Source organism: Vipera ursinii (assembly GCF_947247035.1).
Source record: "Vipera ursinii genome assembly, chromosome: 1".
In the NCBI taxonomy this organism is placed as follows: Eukaryota; Metazoa; Chordata; class Lepidosauria; order Squamata; family Viperidae; genus Vipera; species Vipera ursinii.
In genome coordinates, this window is record NC_139512.1 from 288,255,022 (window position 1) to 288,271,803 (window position 16,782).

A 16,782-nucleotide genomic window follows, 5' to 3' on the forward strand; every position below is an offset into this window, starting at 1 on the left:
AAGGCATGGATGGTTCTGTATATGACCATGGTATAATGGGTGAATTTTCAAAATGCTTCATTAGGTGGTGGTGGTTGCTGCTGCTGCTGCTGCTGCTGCTGTTGTTGTTGTTGTTGTTGTTGTTGTTGTTGTTGTTATTATTATTATTATTATTATTATTATTATTATTATTATTATTTGGAGAAACAGTAAACTGAAGTGAGAACCAATTTGGATTTCCCTTTCTTTCTGCCCTGGTTTAATTTACTACTATGTGCACAATTCCCTTTCCCCATTTTTATAAACTGTTGGCAAGCTCTCCTATATCAATTTTATTTTCAATGGGATCAAAGATAAAGGTATAACTGTGCTAGGAAAATCTCAAGAAATTGGGAGGCAAAAAATCCTTGTTACTCAATATGATTTTTTTTTCAGATATAATCTGTGAGCTATGCACTAGTTGATGGTGCATATTGAAAGTTATAGGAAGTCTTAATAGTTATCATTATCAGACAATGCTTTGGGTAAAGCTCATGCTATATTTTCTGAGAGTGTTTTCTTTTTGTTCCTCTCCCTTAATTATATTTTGGCTTACTATTCCACATATTATTTTTCTCAACTATTGTAATAAGCATGGTAAGCGACCTTCAGTATGAATCTGATAATTTATAAATTATAGCATGTATATCTATTATCTAAATATAAATATAGATCCCACTGAAAAGTACTATTTATATGTTGTGCAGGAAATTGGCAGCATATTTCTTTTATGAATCAGAAAGTTTCAATATTTTTGTAGTCCATTTTCAATTGGAAAAGTGAATGTTAGCAGTGAAACTGATAATTCATCTATCTTCATTCCACCATTTTGTGACTATTTAGTCTGATGTTGTCCTACATAGGTCTTTTGCTTAACTTTAGAGATTCTAGTGCTTCACTTGTGTGGGAAAAAATTGAAGAGCCTTCAATAGATTATCATGAATTTGAAGAACTGTTTTCTAAAACAGCTGTTAAAGAGAGGAAGAAACCTATTTCGGATACCATCACCAAGACAAAGAATAAACAAGTGAGTATTAAATTGCATTTTTCTTTAGTGGGAATTGGAAAACTTTGATTAAGTCTACTGGAAGACAGCAAGCATGAACAGGAGATCTGTGAATATCTCTTGACTGCTTCATGCAGCAGTCTGAAGGGAGAAGGATATACATTCAGCGGAAACAAATGCTTATGAACAGTGCCATATTGAATATATGTATTTTTTTAGAAATGGAGAAGAAATGTTAAAATTAAAAATAAAATGTACAGGGCAGAACAGAGAGAAGATATGATAGGCTGCTCAATATATAATAGCAAAAGATAGGCGAGGAATGGAATGGAGAGGGAGATGAACCTCTTTTTGCATTGGTTCTTGGCTCTAATCAGCTTCAGGGTACTCATGGATAAACTGAGAATTTATTGAGGCTTCTCATAGCATGGGCAATTGAATAAATCTTGGAAACTAATAATAATTCCACAGTTTTTCCTGCTTTTAATTGTTGGAAACTATTAATGAAATATTTATATTTTACTTGATTTTGGTTTTAACTCTTAGTTTGAGTGCCAAACTTTAGAAAGAAATGGTGTATAAATCTATAAATCTTTGCTATTCAGACTTATCAATGTATTTAGTCTTATTCAGGATTTAGTTAGCAACTAGAACGTAAGGTGACAATGTGTAAAGAACTAAGAATTCTCATTTTTTACTTGATTTTACTATTGTTAGACAATTGTTGGTCAAAAGCACTTTGCATATAACACTGATATAATTACAGTTAGTGGAGAAACATAAAGTAACATTATACCAATAGATGAAAGAGCTGAAGGATCAAGCTGAGGAGAGATTCTGCTGGAGAAAATCAATGAGATTTTTAAGAATCAGCACTGACTTGATGACACATAATCAGCAATCACGTTGATAGATTGCTTGAACAATTATATTCTTCTTTTTGAAATACTATTTTCCTTTTAATATTCTTTTCTCTTCTCAGACTTAGAATATCTTGTGACTGCTAATGCCTGTTCAAGGGATCAGGCAGATGACCAGTTTTCTATCTAAGATTATCTTAATTGATCCAAGGCCATTCATAGATAATTTACATCTAAATGTTAGAAACACAGCAAAAAAATATCTTTTGTGTTGAGTTAACATTTGACATTGTAATAATATATATGGTGAAGTGGAATTCTTGGCCAAACATAGTGTCTGGCTTTATCAAGGTGGTAAGCACATCATTAAATGAACACTCATGGAATTCATTAATTTTGGGGACTGGGATTTCTTTCTAGGAATTCTAAATTATAAAGATGCTTATTTACATTTATGCATTGAAACTATAGAACAACTGGAAATAGGAATCAGAATGTAGTATTTCTGTTTTTTTAACATAGAATTAAATAGGAATTCCAACTAATATGAGCATCTATACTTCCATTAAGTACACAACTGACATTGTTAGAACAGTTGCTGAGCTTTCAAATATATCTGTTTGTGTAGAACTCAGTTTTGCTTTATAGAGTTTTTTTTAAAAAAATATAGTATTAAATAATTTATTAATTAAGAAAGGTGCATTTTTCCATTTCATTTATGATAGGGATGGCTGTATATTCAAATAAGTGTGTGTAACATTTTAAATTTTATTTAACATGAAATTTAGAAACACAAACTTCTGCAAACAATAAAATGATGGCTACTGAGTTGTGTTTTGCAAACAGTGATTAAATAGGCAGGCAGTAGTTGTGGTTAAACATTAGGGGCTGTGGTTTCAAATGTCTGGCAGGATCTGTTTTCTTTTGCAGTAGTAAGCATTTTATTGTATTATTTTAAAGCGTATTTTTAAAAAAACTTGGAGCAGAATATCCTGAAAGGTCTCTAAGAGGACATGTTTTCTACAAAACAGGTTTATTGAAAATGTAATTGAGTTCTGATAAAAATATGAATGTGTGTGGGAATATGGCACTGAGGTACAATACAGGTAGTCCTTGACTTACTCCTACTACCTAGATAGTACTAGGTGACAACATCTAAGAAAGAGACCTGGAGCAGGGATGCTCTATCCAGCTTGGTAGAGTAGGCAGATACCCTCAGGGAAAGGTCTGTGCCATGCAGATCTTTAAGAGTAATAACCAGTCCCCTAAACTCCACCCAGAAAGAAACTGGGAGCCAGTGCAGCTCCTACAGCAATAGCAGTTGTAATTTCCAGCTGTTCTTTAAAAGTGGTCCTATATATAGTATATTACAGCTATTTAACCAGGAAATAACGTAAGGCATAAGCGACTGTGAGCAAGGTCTCCTGGACCAGTGTTGAGCAGAACCTGGCAGACAAATCTGTGCCAACTGCTCATTAACCATGCAAATAATGCACTGGAACTATATTGAATATCTTTTTTTAAGAAAAAAGATAACAATAATAATAATAATAATAAGTTGGAAGGGACCTTGGAGGTCATCTAGTCCAACCCCCTGCTCAGGCAGGAAACCTTATACCATTTCAGGCAAATGGCTGTCCAGTCTCTTCTTAAAAACCTCCAGTGTTGGAGCATTCACCACCTCTGGAGGCAGGTTGTTCCACTGGTTAATTGTTCTAACTGTCAGAAAGTTTCTCCTTAGTTCTAGGTTGCTTCTCTCCTTGACTAGTTTCCATCCATTGCTTCTTGTCCTGTTTTCAGGTGCTTTGGAGAATAGCTTGACTCCCTCTTCTTTGTGGCAGCCCCTGAAATATTGGAACACTGCTATCATGTCACCCCTCACTCTTCTCTTCGTTAAACTACACATACCCAATTCCAGCAACCATTCCCTATATGTTTTAGCCTCCAGCCCCCTAATCATCTTTGTTGCTCTTCTCTGTACCCTTTCTAGAGTCTCAACATCTTTTTTACATCGTGGTGACCAAAACTGGATGCAGTATTCCAGGTGTGGCCTTACCAAAGCATTGTAAAGTGGTATTCCCTGACCATTTGTCCTGTAAAGAAGTCTGCAATCTGATAATCACTCCTGTTATAGTCATAGAAATAATAAAGTTTATAAAGATTTTCTGCTATATCTTTTACTAGTAAAGTCCGGATTCTTATGCTCTAATGAGCACCTTGGTTTTCTAAGCTTAATCATTTTTAACATTTGCATATCACATTTACAAATATTGATGCTGTATAAATGGTCAAGATATTGGCTTGTTCTTTTCTAATAAAATGCTCCAAAGGAAGAATGTCTAACAAAAACAGTACTGAAAAAGTGATGAAATGAGTCACCACTTTTTGGAGAGACTTCCCCATCCCAGCCATAATTCACCATGACGGTACCATGAGGAAAAAGTTGATCCACTATATTTTAGATGTTGCCCTGGATGTTCAGAAAAATACATATGGGAAAGAGTGGCATGTTAAGATATATGTTGTTTAGGATTCTTGATCAAAACTAAAACTCCAAACTCAGTTGTAACTAATGAATTTGGAATATGATACTAGCCTTCCCCACCAATTCAGTGTGGTATAAACAGGGGCTACTTTTTGTAGCAAAAAAGGACATTATAATGGTACAGTGGTACCTCAGTACTCATCATTAATTGATTCCTGGAGGCACGATGAGTACTAAAAACAATAAGTACCAAACAAATTTTTCCCATAAGGAATAATGTGGTGAGTCACAAAGCAGCAGACATCAACAAGTTCTAGCTAGTCCGTTGAGTATCAAACAAATGATGAGTACCAGGGCAAAATTTTCAAGCATTGAGTACCAAATTGATGAGTTTCAAAGCAGATGAGTACCAGGTTACCTCTGAATTGCCATATTTCAACCTTAAAGATGTGATTAAAGATGAACTATTGCTCACAGTTCTTGCGTCAATAAAATAAACACTGTTTGCTGGAGAATATGCATGGGAGGTTGCCCAGTTTTCTTTGTGATGGATGGGATGAAAATCCTCATGTATACAGAACAGTCTTCCAGTCATAGATAGTAATTAGGAAACCTTTAGTATGCAGTAGTATGAAACAGTTCATAATCCAAAGTATCATTGCATTCAGCTCTATGCATATAGAGCTAATACCAAGCCTAATAAGAAAGAACAGTAATTCATGACAGCTGAGAAAAGGAACATTTAAATATTGCAACATGTCAAGGGAGGCATCACAACAAGAATTAAATTTTAGATTTAGAAGGGGGCCGCAATGCCCACCCCTGTGTGCATTAGTGTTTTTGGCATCATGCCTTTATTTCTATGTGATATTATTGCAAAAGGCAATACTATAGTGTTGTGGATGAGACTTTTAAAGATTTCTCCTTAGGATTTTTTCTATCACTGAGTGAAATGCTGCTAGTTTTGTAACTAATAATCAGCTATGTTTAGTTTTTTACCTAAACATAGTTAATGATATTCTGCACAAGAAATTTAGTTTAAAATCAGAATTTGAAAACATTTCTTCACTTGCTTTGGGTATTTTTAAAGCTGAGCATTCTCTGATTGTTTCTAATTAGTGAAATGTTTAAATCTGTCTTGCTCTGTCTCTTGTTGTAGAACATGATGCTTATTTTTACTTATTATTGTATATGTGAATCTAAACAATATGAGAAATCTTTCATCCAATGTCATACAAAGAAGCATTAACAAGAACAGTTCTATATTAATTAGGGATTAGTTCTTTAAAACAACACATGTAATGTATTTCTTTTATCCAGCCAATTGGAATGCTGCAATTTTAATGACAAAAATACGATGAAAGTTTGCTTCAAATACAATTTGAAGACCTCTGTATAAAAAAATGTCACATGAGGCAATGGATATTGGGTAGGGTAAGATGGTAGGAAAAGAGAACAAAATGTTAGGAAGGGCCATTATTTTATTAACAGTTCAAATTTAGAATAGAGAGTAGGCATTCATAGACATAAGAGTTAGATGCAGTACCAGATAAGCCATAGAAAAATATTTGTTATCATATAATAACACTAACTGAATTGCAAAGAATGGAAATACATTCTTCGTTGCTGGAAAAAAAATTCAAACTAAAATGCTGCTTACTATTTGGGGGTTATTTTAGTCACCACTGTTGAAACATTTGGTAGTAGGTAGAAGAGAAAAAAAAGAAAAAAAATGGGACCAAAGTACTGTTTCCAACTAAAGGAATGTTAACTAGGCATAAGTAGTGGGACTGGCTGAAAGGCTTTGTGGGAGCCTGCCCGGGGAGAGCTCGGACAACTGCTGCAGGTTTTGGGCGCAGTGGGCATGGATCAGGCAGAAGGAAAGAAAAAAGAGGAAATAAAGGTGGTGGGGTGGTTGCTGTTGTTGTTGTCAGGGAGAGACCAGGTGAAGTCAGAGAAGGATTTGAGGTTTTAGCTGATCCCTCTCTTTGAAAGAGAGGGAAGGAGAGAGTGAGAGAGAGTGAGAAGGTGGAATTTTATTGCTTTCTTTCACAGGGGGGGATATCCTGAGCGGAGGAGGAGAGAGAGAGAGAGAGAGAGAGAGAGAGAGAGAGAGAGAGAGAGAGAGAGAGAGAGAGAGAGTTGTTGGGGTTGCTAAATTCAGATTTTAACAATAAAGAAAAGGGGAAGAGTCTGTGAGTGACAACAGAAGAGAAAGAGGCTGGTCGCTACTGCTTTGGAGACTAGCGGCCACCCGAACTTTGATTACTGTTACTTGTACAAGTTACAGACATTGTGGCAGTTGCTCTCACAGGGCAAGCTGTTACTGCAGAATGCTGACCATCTTTGTTCGTGCTCCCAGTGCTGCCTGGAGCTGGGGTTTTCCCCACTCCTTTGTTTCCAAACAGTCACTTGACTATTGCTGCTATGACTGCTGGGGGCTGTTGAACCCCGCCAAGCATTGACTATCGGGGTTAGGGGCTGGTCATCTTCATTCCTGAAAGCCCCCCCCCTTGATGATGAGAATCTGCTACCTCCTCGCTTCTTGTGAGCTCTCGCTGAAAAAGACACTTTATTAACACCTCGAGAGCGCAGCTACTGAGTGCAACGGAGGGCCTGGGCTTTGGCATCCTCTGAGGGGGTAATGCTACATGTGGGGGCTCATCCAAGATTCCCTTCCTTCCCCCCCCCTCTTTAGCAAGGGAAGGTCAATCTCATGTAGGGATATGAGGCAGGCGAACAGAATGGACTCTAACATGGCTATCAGGTGGTGCAAAGAGCAGAATAGTGAAGTAAGGATGAGTGTAGTAATTGATATTCCTGGTGATGTTTGGTCAGAGGAGCGAATTTTACAGATATTGAGGGTTCTTGTCCTGGATCAGAGGGTATATGTGATAGATATGAGGGTGATTCCCCCCATTTTTATGTACTGCTGGAATGGAAGAAGAGTATTCCGGAGTGCTTCCAGGTTGAGAGTTTGCAACTGACAGAAGAAGTCAGAGTAAGGGTGATTCTTCCGACTTTATGGGGCATACCTTCGACCAAACCAAAGAGAAGTGTGCTTCCTTACCCATCGGGATAGCGGAAGCAAGGTTCACACAGGCAGCGGGAAGTTTGACTTCCATCCAAAATCTGATGGGGGCGGTTTATTGCATAGGAACTGGATATAGGAAATTATGTACTTTTTCAGGGATGCAACTGGTGCCAGAAGAGGAAGAAGAGTATGAAGCTTGGAAGGAGCAGGCAATACAACAGTTGAGGAGTGGGATATACTGGACACCCAGAAAAGGCAACGAGTTAGAGAGAGTTTAAAGGGCCCTACTGCAGAAGCTATTAGAAGTTTAACATTGAGCCGGGGACATTTTACCTTATTGCATGATGAATTTGCATCAGCTGAGACAGTCTCTAGCTTACTGTTTCATTTGGAACACATGTATCAGAAGAGGGGTGAGAAGCTGTCTGAATATATAAGGTGCCTGAATAGACTATTATATCAGGTTGTGGAGGGGGGGATTAGATCCAGCTGAGGTGGAATAAGCCAGGATAGAACAACTCTCCTGGGGTGCTTGGGCTTTAGACCGTGTCTGGAAGCCGAAGCACCAAAGCTAAAGGGAATGCTTGGGAGTCAAAGCTAGAGGGAATGTTTGGGGGTATCACAAGCTTATAAGGAGAGTGCGGGCAACTGAGGTAGTGGAGGAAGCTAAGGAGGTGACAGGCGAGTTGCCGGTGGGATGGCTTTTACGCACAGGAGTGGGAAAGGCTAGGGAGAATGATGATCGGTTAACAATGTTGCAAGCCCAGATACTGCATTTAATGAAGATAATGGCTTCCTGGACAATAATGGGTGGCCTGCCCCCAAACGGAGGTTGGGCTGGGCCAACTGATGGGGGAATGGGCCCATCTGCCCTGGTTAATAATTCAATGAGACCAATGGTTTATTACAATTGTGGGGCTGTGGAGCATTATAGGCATGCATGTACAAAACTGTACAGAAGATCAGGGAACCCAGTGCAGACAGGAAACTGTCAAGGGCCCCAGTGAAGGAGCTAGCTGGGTGCCTGGTGATAACAATCAGCCCCGACAAGGAAACCCTCATTGAAAATGGTAGTGATGGGAGTACCCCCTTTAGAGAGGAATCTCCACCCCCTTGAATTGACAAGCTGGAGCCATGGGGCCCCAGCAACAGTCTTTGGAGAATCAAGTGCAGATTGTTGAACCAGACACTGGGGTTCCTACTACTGGGGTTCCCTGGCAGCTGGTGGGCTCTTCTCCAATGGTGTCAATGCAGGTGGAAGTTAATTACACTAAGGCCCTTTTCGATTCGAGTGCGCAAGTCTCATTATTATATAGGGATTTTATGACAAATATTTGACATATATGCCCATACAGGAATTGATTGATTTGAAGATAAGTGGTATTGGGACTGAGAAATTTCTCTATGATGGATATTTACCTGTATCGTTAACATTTGGGCCTTCTATTGCTGGGTATACGGAGACCTTTGAGACTCTGGCTATTGTGCGCACTTGTCCCCCAGGAGTTAGTCAGGGTTCACTGATTGTGGGGATGAACACCTGTTTGGTTAGGCGGTTACTCACCCCAGTTGTTCCCTTGGGGGATGACCCAATAGGAGCTGGTCATCTTCGTTCCTGAAAGCTCCTCCCTTAACAATGAGAATCTGCCAGCTCTTCACTTCACGTGAGCTCCCGCTGGAAAAGACACTTTATTAACGCCACAAGAGCACAGCTGCTGAGCGCCGCAAAGGGAAATGGAGCTGGGAGGGCCTGAGCTTTGGCTGCCTCTGAGGGGTAACTCTACACATACTTAGGATGTCTCTGTTTTCACACCATGCTCAGGTTCACGGATTCATTCGTTCATTCATTCGTTCATTCATTCATTCATGCATTCATTCATACTTTGTATTTCTAGACTGCCCATTTCCTTCAAAGAGGTTTAGGCCCTTGTCTTTTTTTTTCTTTAGATATGTACTTTACATCGTTTACATTATTTTAAAACCACGAAGGTACTTGTTTGTCTATTAAAGATGTTAGAGTCTAAGTCCAAGCAAATCTGAGCAGCATTGTCCATTAAATGTCTAGTATAACCTTTTAATTAAAAAAAATAGAAAACATCTCAGGGACTTTTTTTTTGAACAGGCTAATGAATACTTGTTTAAAAAAATCAGGGAAGATTTATAAGATGGCTTGGTCAACCAAGACTTAAAAGTAGAGTACACTTACATCTGGTTGCCATTACTGGACTTTTGCTGACAAAGATTAATTGACACAGCATTTGGACTTTGCTTTTCTTGTTTTTCTAAGAGATATTATGTGTAGAAGAAAGAATATGTGTCACTTAGAGATGGCGATAAGCTATTAAAATTGTTATTATCTGCTGGAATGAAATGGAAAACTACCTTTTCTTTTTCTTTCCCTCTTTCTTCTCTGTTCCTTAGTCACATAGCACCACCACCACATTTCCCCCCCATCTTTTTTGTACTTTTCTGTTTGAATTTTTTGTAATTTGTATTGAGATATATATATATATAATAAGGGAAGTGGTGGCTCAGTGGGTTAGGATGCTGAGCTTGTCGATCAGAAGGTCAGCAGTTTGGCGGGTCGAATCCCGAGTGCCGCGTAGCAGAGTGAGTGCCTGTTACTCGTCCCAGCTTCTGCCAACCTAGCAGTTCAAAAGCACATAAAAATGCAAGTAGAAAAATAGGGACCACTACGGTGGGATGGTAACAGCGTTCCATGCACCTTTGGCATCTAGTCATGCTGGCCACATGACCATGGAGATGTCCTCGGACAAGCGCTGGCTCTTCAGCTTTGAAACGGAGATGAGCACCAGCCCCTAGAGTCAGAAACGACTAGCACGCATGTGCAAGGGAACCTTTACCTTACATAAGTAAACTAAACTTACAGCCCTGTGACCTACTTCTGAGCTTCGATGTCATATCCCTCTTCACCCAAGTGCCAATCAAAGAAGCCTTGACAGCTATCCTAAATAAATACAACCCCCCAAAACACATCCTAGATCTGACCAACCACTGCCTATCAAACACATACTTCATCTACAATGGACAAAGATACAAACAAATGGAAGGAGCACCCATGGGATCACCCCTTTCACCTGTCATCACAAACCTCTACATGGAACACTTTGAAACCCTTGCTCTAGAAAAATCCAACCACAAACCCAAACTCTGGCTCAGATACGTAGATGACACCTTCGTAATGTGGCCACACGGCAAAGAAAAACTGGATGACTTCCTCACACACCTCAATAGCCTACACCCCAAAATACAATTCACCATGGAAACAGAAGCTAACAATCAACTTCCCTTCCTTGATGTCTTAGTCTACAAGAAATCCAACGGCTCCCTAGGACACACTATCTACCATAAAAAACCACACACAAACTGCTATCTGAACGCACTCTCACACCACCACCCAACACAGATCAACTCCGTAGCCAAGATACATCTCCAGAACAAAACACCTAGCTGACAAACAACACTTAAAAACTGAACTACACACTCTCACTAATGTACTAACAGCCAATGGATTCCAAAGAAACATGATTACCAACTTAATCCGAAGGGAGACACCCACAAAAACCCAAGACAGAGAACAAGAAAATGGCAAAGCCCTCCTCCCATACTTAAAATGGACCACAGACAGAATCAGCAAGATCCTTCAAAAACACAACATCAAAACAGCATTCTACACAGACAGAAAAATATCCACCATCCTAAGAAACTCCAAAGACATAATTGGGTTAGAAAACCAAGGAGTATACAAAATCCCATGCCCCACCTGCCCCACCACATACATCAGACAGACCAACAGAGGAATAAGTGCATGCATTGAAGAGCACAGGAACTCACTCAGAAAGGGAGAACAAACTTCATCCCTGTTCCAACACTTTAAAGCCACGGGACATGAAATTGATTTAAAAAAAAACCAGAACTATCGCCAAAATTGAACATTTTAACAACAGAATAATCAGAGAAGCCATCGAGATAGAAAAACGCCCCCACAGCATGAACAAATGAGATGATACCTCTTGCCTACCAGCCATTTGGAAACCCACCTTGATTGACAGACGAGTCCCAACCACCAAGAATGATACCAGACCCAAACTCATGATAACATCACATGACATCACCACCACACAACCATTCAAAAAGCAAATCCGAACCCACAATGATAACGACGCACAACCACAAAACAGAAACCTAACTACAGCTGCAACATCAGCCACTTTAAACCCCTCCAAACCACAAAATAAGCAAACTGACACCCACTATAAAAACATGGCACCACCGCAAACACGGAGCCAAACAAAAGCAGCACAACTCACCAGTTCAGGTCTAAGGCTGGCAGCTGAGACCAGCCCATCCACTCAAAACACATCCCCACCCAATCAGAACACAGCCCCCATTCAAAACACACTCCCACCCAATCAGAACACAGCTAACCCCCCACCCAATCAGAGCACACCTCCACCCACAGAACACACCCCCTCTGGCAGTTTAAAAAAGAAGAAAAAACAGCCACTACCACACACTTCTCCCAGAAGAACAAAGCTGAAGCCTGAGGATGACGGATGAGATTTCGTTGAAACGTTGCCCTGATACCTCCAATTCTACGTGGGGAAAAAACCCGAATGACCAAATGTATATATATATATATATATATATATATATATATATATATATATATATATATATATATATATATATATGTAATTATCTGAAAAAATGATAGAAGACACACATCAGCAATTCACTGCTGCAACTGGAAAATTATTACATAAGACTGTTAATTGTTGCTCGTTGTTTTTCTTGGCTGCTCCAGTATATATGTTATTTGTACTTTTCTAATACAGTTTTTATCTTGTTTTTAAGTTTTATTAGCCACCCAGAGTCAGGGATTTGAGAGGGGCTTCCATACAAATTGAATAAACAAGCAAGCAAACCATTTCTTTGGCTATTCCCATGTACATAAATGTGATTAATTTTAATGACTGGAGAGACAGCCAGATGCAACCTTAGCATGTAATAATCAGTTTAAGTTTGTATTAGAATTCCTGTGAATTCTATCTAACATTTAGCAATGGTAGGAAAAGCCCAGGGCATATGTGTCAATGTTCCAACTCTTAAAATGTTAAGATTTCACCAAAGTTATGTGACAAATTTTAAATTGATACCAAGGAAGAAATGAATTTTAAAATTCCATATTCTGACAATTATTGCAGCTACAATAAATATTCTTTGTTGCTACAGAAAACAATCTATACTATCTTAGCCTGAATGTAGAATTTTGAAGTATGAGAAAAGAAACTCTCATAAGGTTAAGGTCACTATGTTAGAAAAATTGCATCATTTAACCTATTAATGCATTAATTGATGATATTTTTATTTTTTTAAAAAAATGTATTATGTAAACTAATTTTAAAATCGTATATATAGCTAGGTAATATTTATAGTATGTGGATAGCAGGTGTCTACAGACGTATTCATTTGATGCTAAGAATGCTGGTAGTTGTACTGATAGTTGTACTGAAGGTACCAGAGTTAAGATGACACTACCTGTGATGGAATGTGTGCTTGGAGAAATAGTGAAGAGTGGTTTTGGCAGAACAGAACTTTCCCAGGGAGTACATTCCATCAGAAAGAACTCAAGTTAAAAGACTGAGCAGTCCTGAGCTGGATGGGCGAGTGCAAAGCCACATCCTAAAATCTTTCAGGCTATACAGTGAGGCTGTACTGTATCTAGTAGTTTAGAAGGTTATGGCCATGGTAGTGCAGTGATTAGAATGCAGTATTGCAGATTAACTCTGCTGACTGCCAGCAGTTTGATCCTAGCGGGCTCAATCATCCCATCTTTCTGAGGTCAGTAAAATGAGGACCCAGATTGTTGGGGGCAATATGCTGACTCTGTAAACTGCTTAGTCTATAAAGCACGGTGAAGTGGTACATAAGTCTATGTGCTATTGCTATTTAGTCTGGCAATATTCTGTCCATTAGGTGGAGCAAAACAAGGCTTGGAGATTGGCTGGATTTATGCATCGTGCTAAATCAGATTGTTTAACCATGCTTTATTGAACAAAACACAGTAGCCTATTTAACATGTAACACTAAATCACAATGTTAAATTCACATCTGTTAAGCCAAAGCAAATACACTTCATTATGATTAACGTTATACAAATGTAGAACATTGGTAATAAATTTGGGGGAATATCCATTTAGGGGAAAAAAAGTACTATGTGCCCATTTTGCCAGATTTTGCAAGCCTGAGCACAAGTATTTATATTTGTCATTTTGTATGTTACTGTTACATTGTAAACTTTGAGTTGTTTTATAAAATTATAATCAACTAATAATTTGGTTAGTTAAAATGAATAACAGTTCTGAATTACTATCTCAATTACTATCTACATTTACATTTCTTCCCAAAAGAATTTATTTCAAAACAAATTCTGCAGGAAGTTGCTATTATTTTAGAGTAAAAGGATGCGCTTTCTTTTTCTCCAAGTGTTTAATTATATAACATCTGCATTGCATTATGTCTCCTTAAGTATTTGACTCTTTTTGCCTGTGTTATCTGTGCGAGAACAAATTTGGCATGTCGTTTGTTTACTGATCAACAATAAGGGCCACTCAACATCTAGGAACTTGGTCATAGAAGTTAATGTTCTGATAATATCTCGGGCTTCTTTTATATTTTTAAAAGTTGTTTTTAAAACATTGTTCCAAATTCTTAACTTAAAAAAGGAGATCTGTATTGTGTCTGAGATGGTTTGATCTTGAGGCGATTTGAATAGCAAACTTTTATAGTTGCTCAGTTCAATGGCGTCTCCCGTCTGTAGCCTGTAGGCTTGTGTTGCCACAGTTAATGGCTTTGTTTCATTTCTAATTGTGGGAACAGCTTTAAGCTTTATGCTAATATTCATATTTTGAGAATTAGCCATGTATTGTTGCAGCCACTGTGCTGGAGGAAAAATGATACTGTAGTATTCATTCAAAATGTTTTTAATTTCAGGAAACATTTAACATTATATTTGTTGGTGACAAAAGCAATTACTATTCTACAAAGAGGGTTTTTTAATTAATTAGGCTTATAAAACTTTTTAAACAACAGATGAGAACTAAACATATACAGCTTAGTTTGTATAGTTTTATAAGAGATCTTTTGCTATCCACATATTATTTTATGTCCTATAAACAAAAGGTTTGTTTTAAGAAATGTTTTTGGCCTTCAAAGAATATGAGAATTTTATCTTCACTCTATTGAATAATTATAATATATCACTTTTTAAAGAATATAAAAAGCTGTTTTATGCCATATCAGGGTTTTATTTTATTTTATTATTATTTTATTTTATTTTATTTTATTATTTTATTTTATTTTATTTTATTATTTTATTTTATTATTTTATTTTATTTTATTTTATTTTATTTATTTATTTTATTTATTATTTTATTTTATTTTATTTCATTTTTTTATTTCTTATTGTGTGGTGTTAATCTACCCAGTATTGTCTTTGCTGATATTTGTCATCTTTCCTATTACCTGTTACTGCATTCATTTAAATGGGGATGCTGGAGACTGAAGGTGGGATCTTCTTGAAACAGTGCAGCTGTTGCACAATTGCACGGGATAGCAGCCCATGTCTGCATCAGCAATAATGAGAAGCAATAATGAGGAGTGCCAAGAACTTGTAGAAGGCTGCAACTATCCAACCCCTAAGATGTAATTTGTCTCCTCTCTTTATGTTTTTATGTGTGGCGTAATTTTTCCCCCTCCTTTATCTAATGAATTTTATTTTATGTATGTATTAAAAGCACCCAAAGATGTAATAGTAAAATATATTTGAATTTTTTTGGACTGCTTTAGGCTGAAAGGTCACCAAGCTTGAGCTTTATTAAATTATCACAAGGTATCATTTCTTTTGGTTTTATTTGCATGTTTTTGACAATTCGTCATCTTACTGTTTGCTTTCCTATTATTCCTGCTTTTTCTTCATTGCAAGAAAATAGAATTGGACAGAGCAGTTGAGGACCACACGTCCTTGCTCAAGGCAGAAATCCAAATTAAACCATTTTGGACAGATAGCTTTTTCAACAAACTTGATAGGAGAAGTTGAATAGAATCTGTTCTAGTATGAACTGTTCTTACTGTTCGGAAACATTTTAACCTTTAAACATGAACTACTTCCTACAATTTAAATCCTTTCCTTTGTCCTGGAAAATAGGTCACAGTGAATAGTTCTTAACCTTTTGTGTGACATCATCTCAAGTCTTTGAAGATTGCTGTGATAGCTTCTCTCAGTCACCTTTTCTAAACTCATCCAGCACCAGTTTTTCAGAATCCTCTTTCAAATCTGGTGCCCCCAAATGAACACAGTATTTTAGAGAGACTGAAGCACATCAGCGTTGACAATTTCACTTTTCAATCTGTTATGGAGGATATGGGTTCACTTAGATCAACTCTTACCAGAAGCTACTTCTGAGCACAGTTGTGTGATTATAGCTGTTTCTCTACCACCATTTGCATATTTCTGCTTGAAAGTGTTTGAATTCAAACTTTAACTACTCTAGAATGAACAAGCCCTCTCACTGACTGATGATGTCTTCTATGAACATTTTGTTTTAATGGACTCCAGAAAGAGCATAGTACTTGCTCGCTTAACATAGCCACTGAATTTTTAATGGAAAAGAAATCATTGCTACATTCCTGTTTACTAACCATTTTGGTACGTGTTCACTCACGGTTGGCAGCCTCATTTAAATTTAAGAAATGTCATGTCTGGAAATGATTTTTGTATCATATGTTATCTCTTCTCTACTAGTGAGCATCTTTAACTCCGGAGCTCTAGGCAATGTTGTTATATATTTGTAATTTTTTATTTGATGTCAATTCACAAGAAATGCTTATCCAACTACTAGAATTCACATTTGGTTTTTCCTTTTCCTTTTTCTTTTTTTTAAAAAAATCATGGTTTCTTTCCCAGTTCTTAATCTTAGCTGTTCATAATTATCTACTTTATTTTTCCTTTGAAAACATTTGTACATTTGTCTGTCTGTTTCCTTTTACAAATGGCCCAGCATAATTATTAAACTACATTTAGAAATATACTACTTCCAACAAATAAAATAAATGTGTAACCCTAAAACTTCTTGTAAAAATAAATCCTTCATGTTTCTGAAAATATGTCAGTGGATGCTCAGAAGATAGCGTCCTTGAGGTAAGCTAAACCTCAATACTTGTGCTCCCAAACACATTTATCAGGAAGAAATGAAAGCCAGGGATTGGGAGATGGTGCTATGCCGATTCATCTCTGCCAATTTTATTTTTTATAGCTGTCTTTCATCTTGTCCTTCCATAAAACATTGAAGACATA

At 37.5% G+C, this 16,782-nt stretch overlaps 1 protein-coding gene across 1 annotated transcript in view; it reads left to right on the forward strand.

Annotated features, from left to right (window-relative positions):
* Positions 1–16,782, forward strand: part of FMN2 (formin 2) — a gene marked incomplete at its 5' end in the record, with an annotated part of 185,795 nt that overhangs the window by 58,959 nt on the left and 110,054 nt on the right. Inside the window, one exon of the mRNA XM_083348703.1 lies at positions 901–1,045. Within this exon, the coding sequence (XP_083204829.1) occupies positions 901–1,045 (145 nt within the window). The remainder of the gene's footprint in view (positions 1–900; positions 1,046–16,782) is intronic.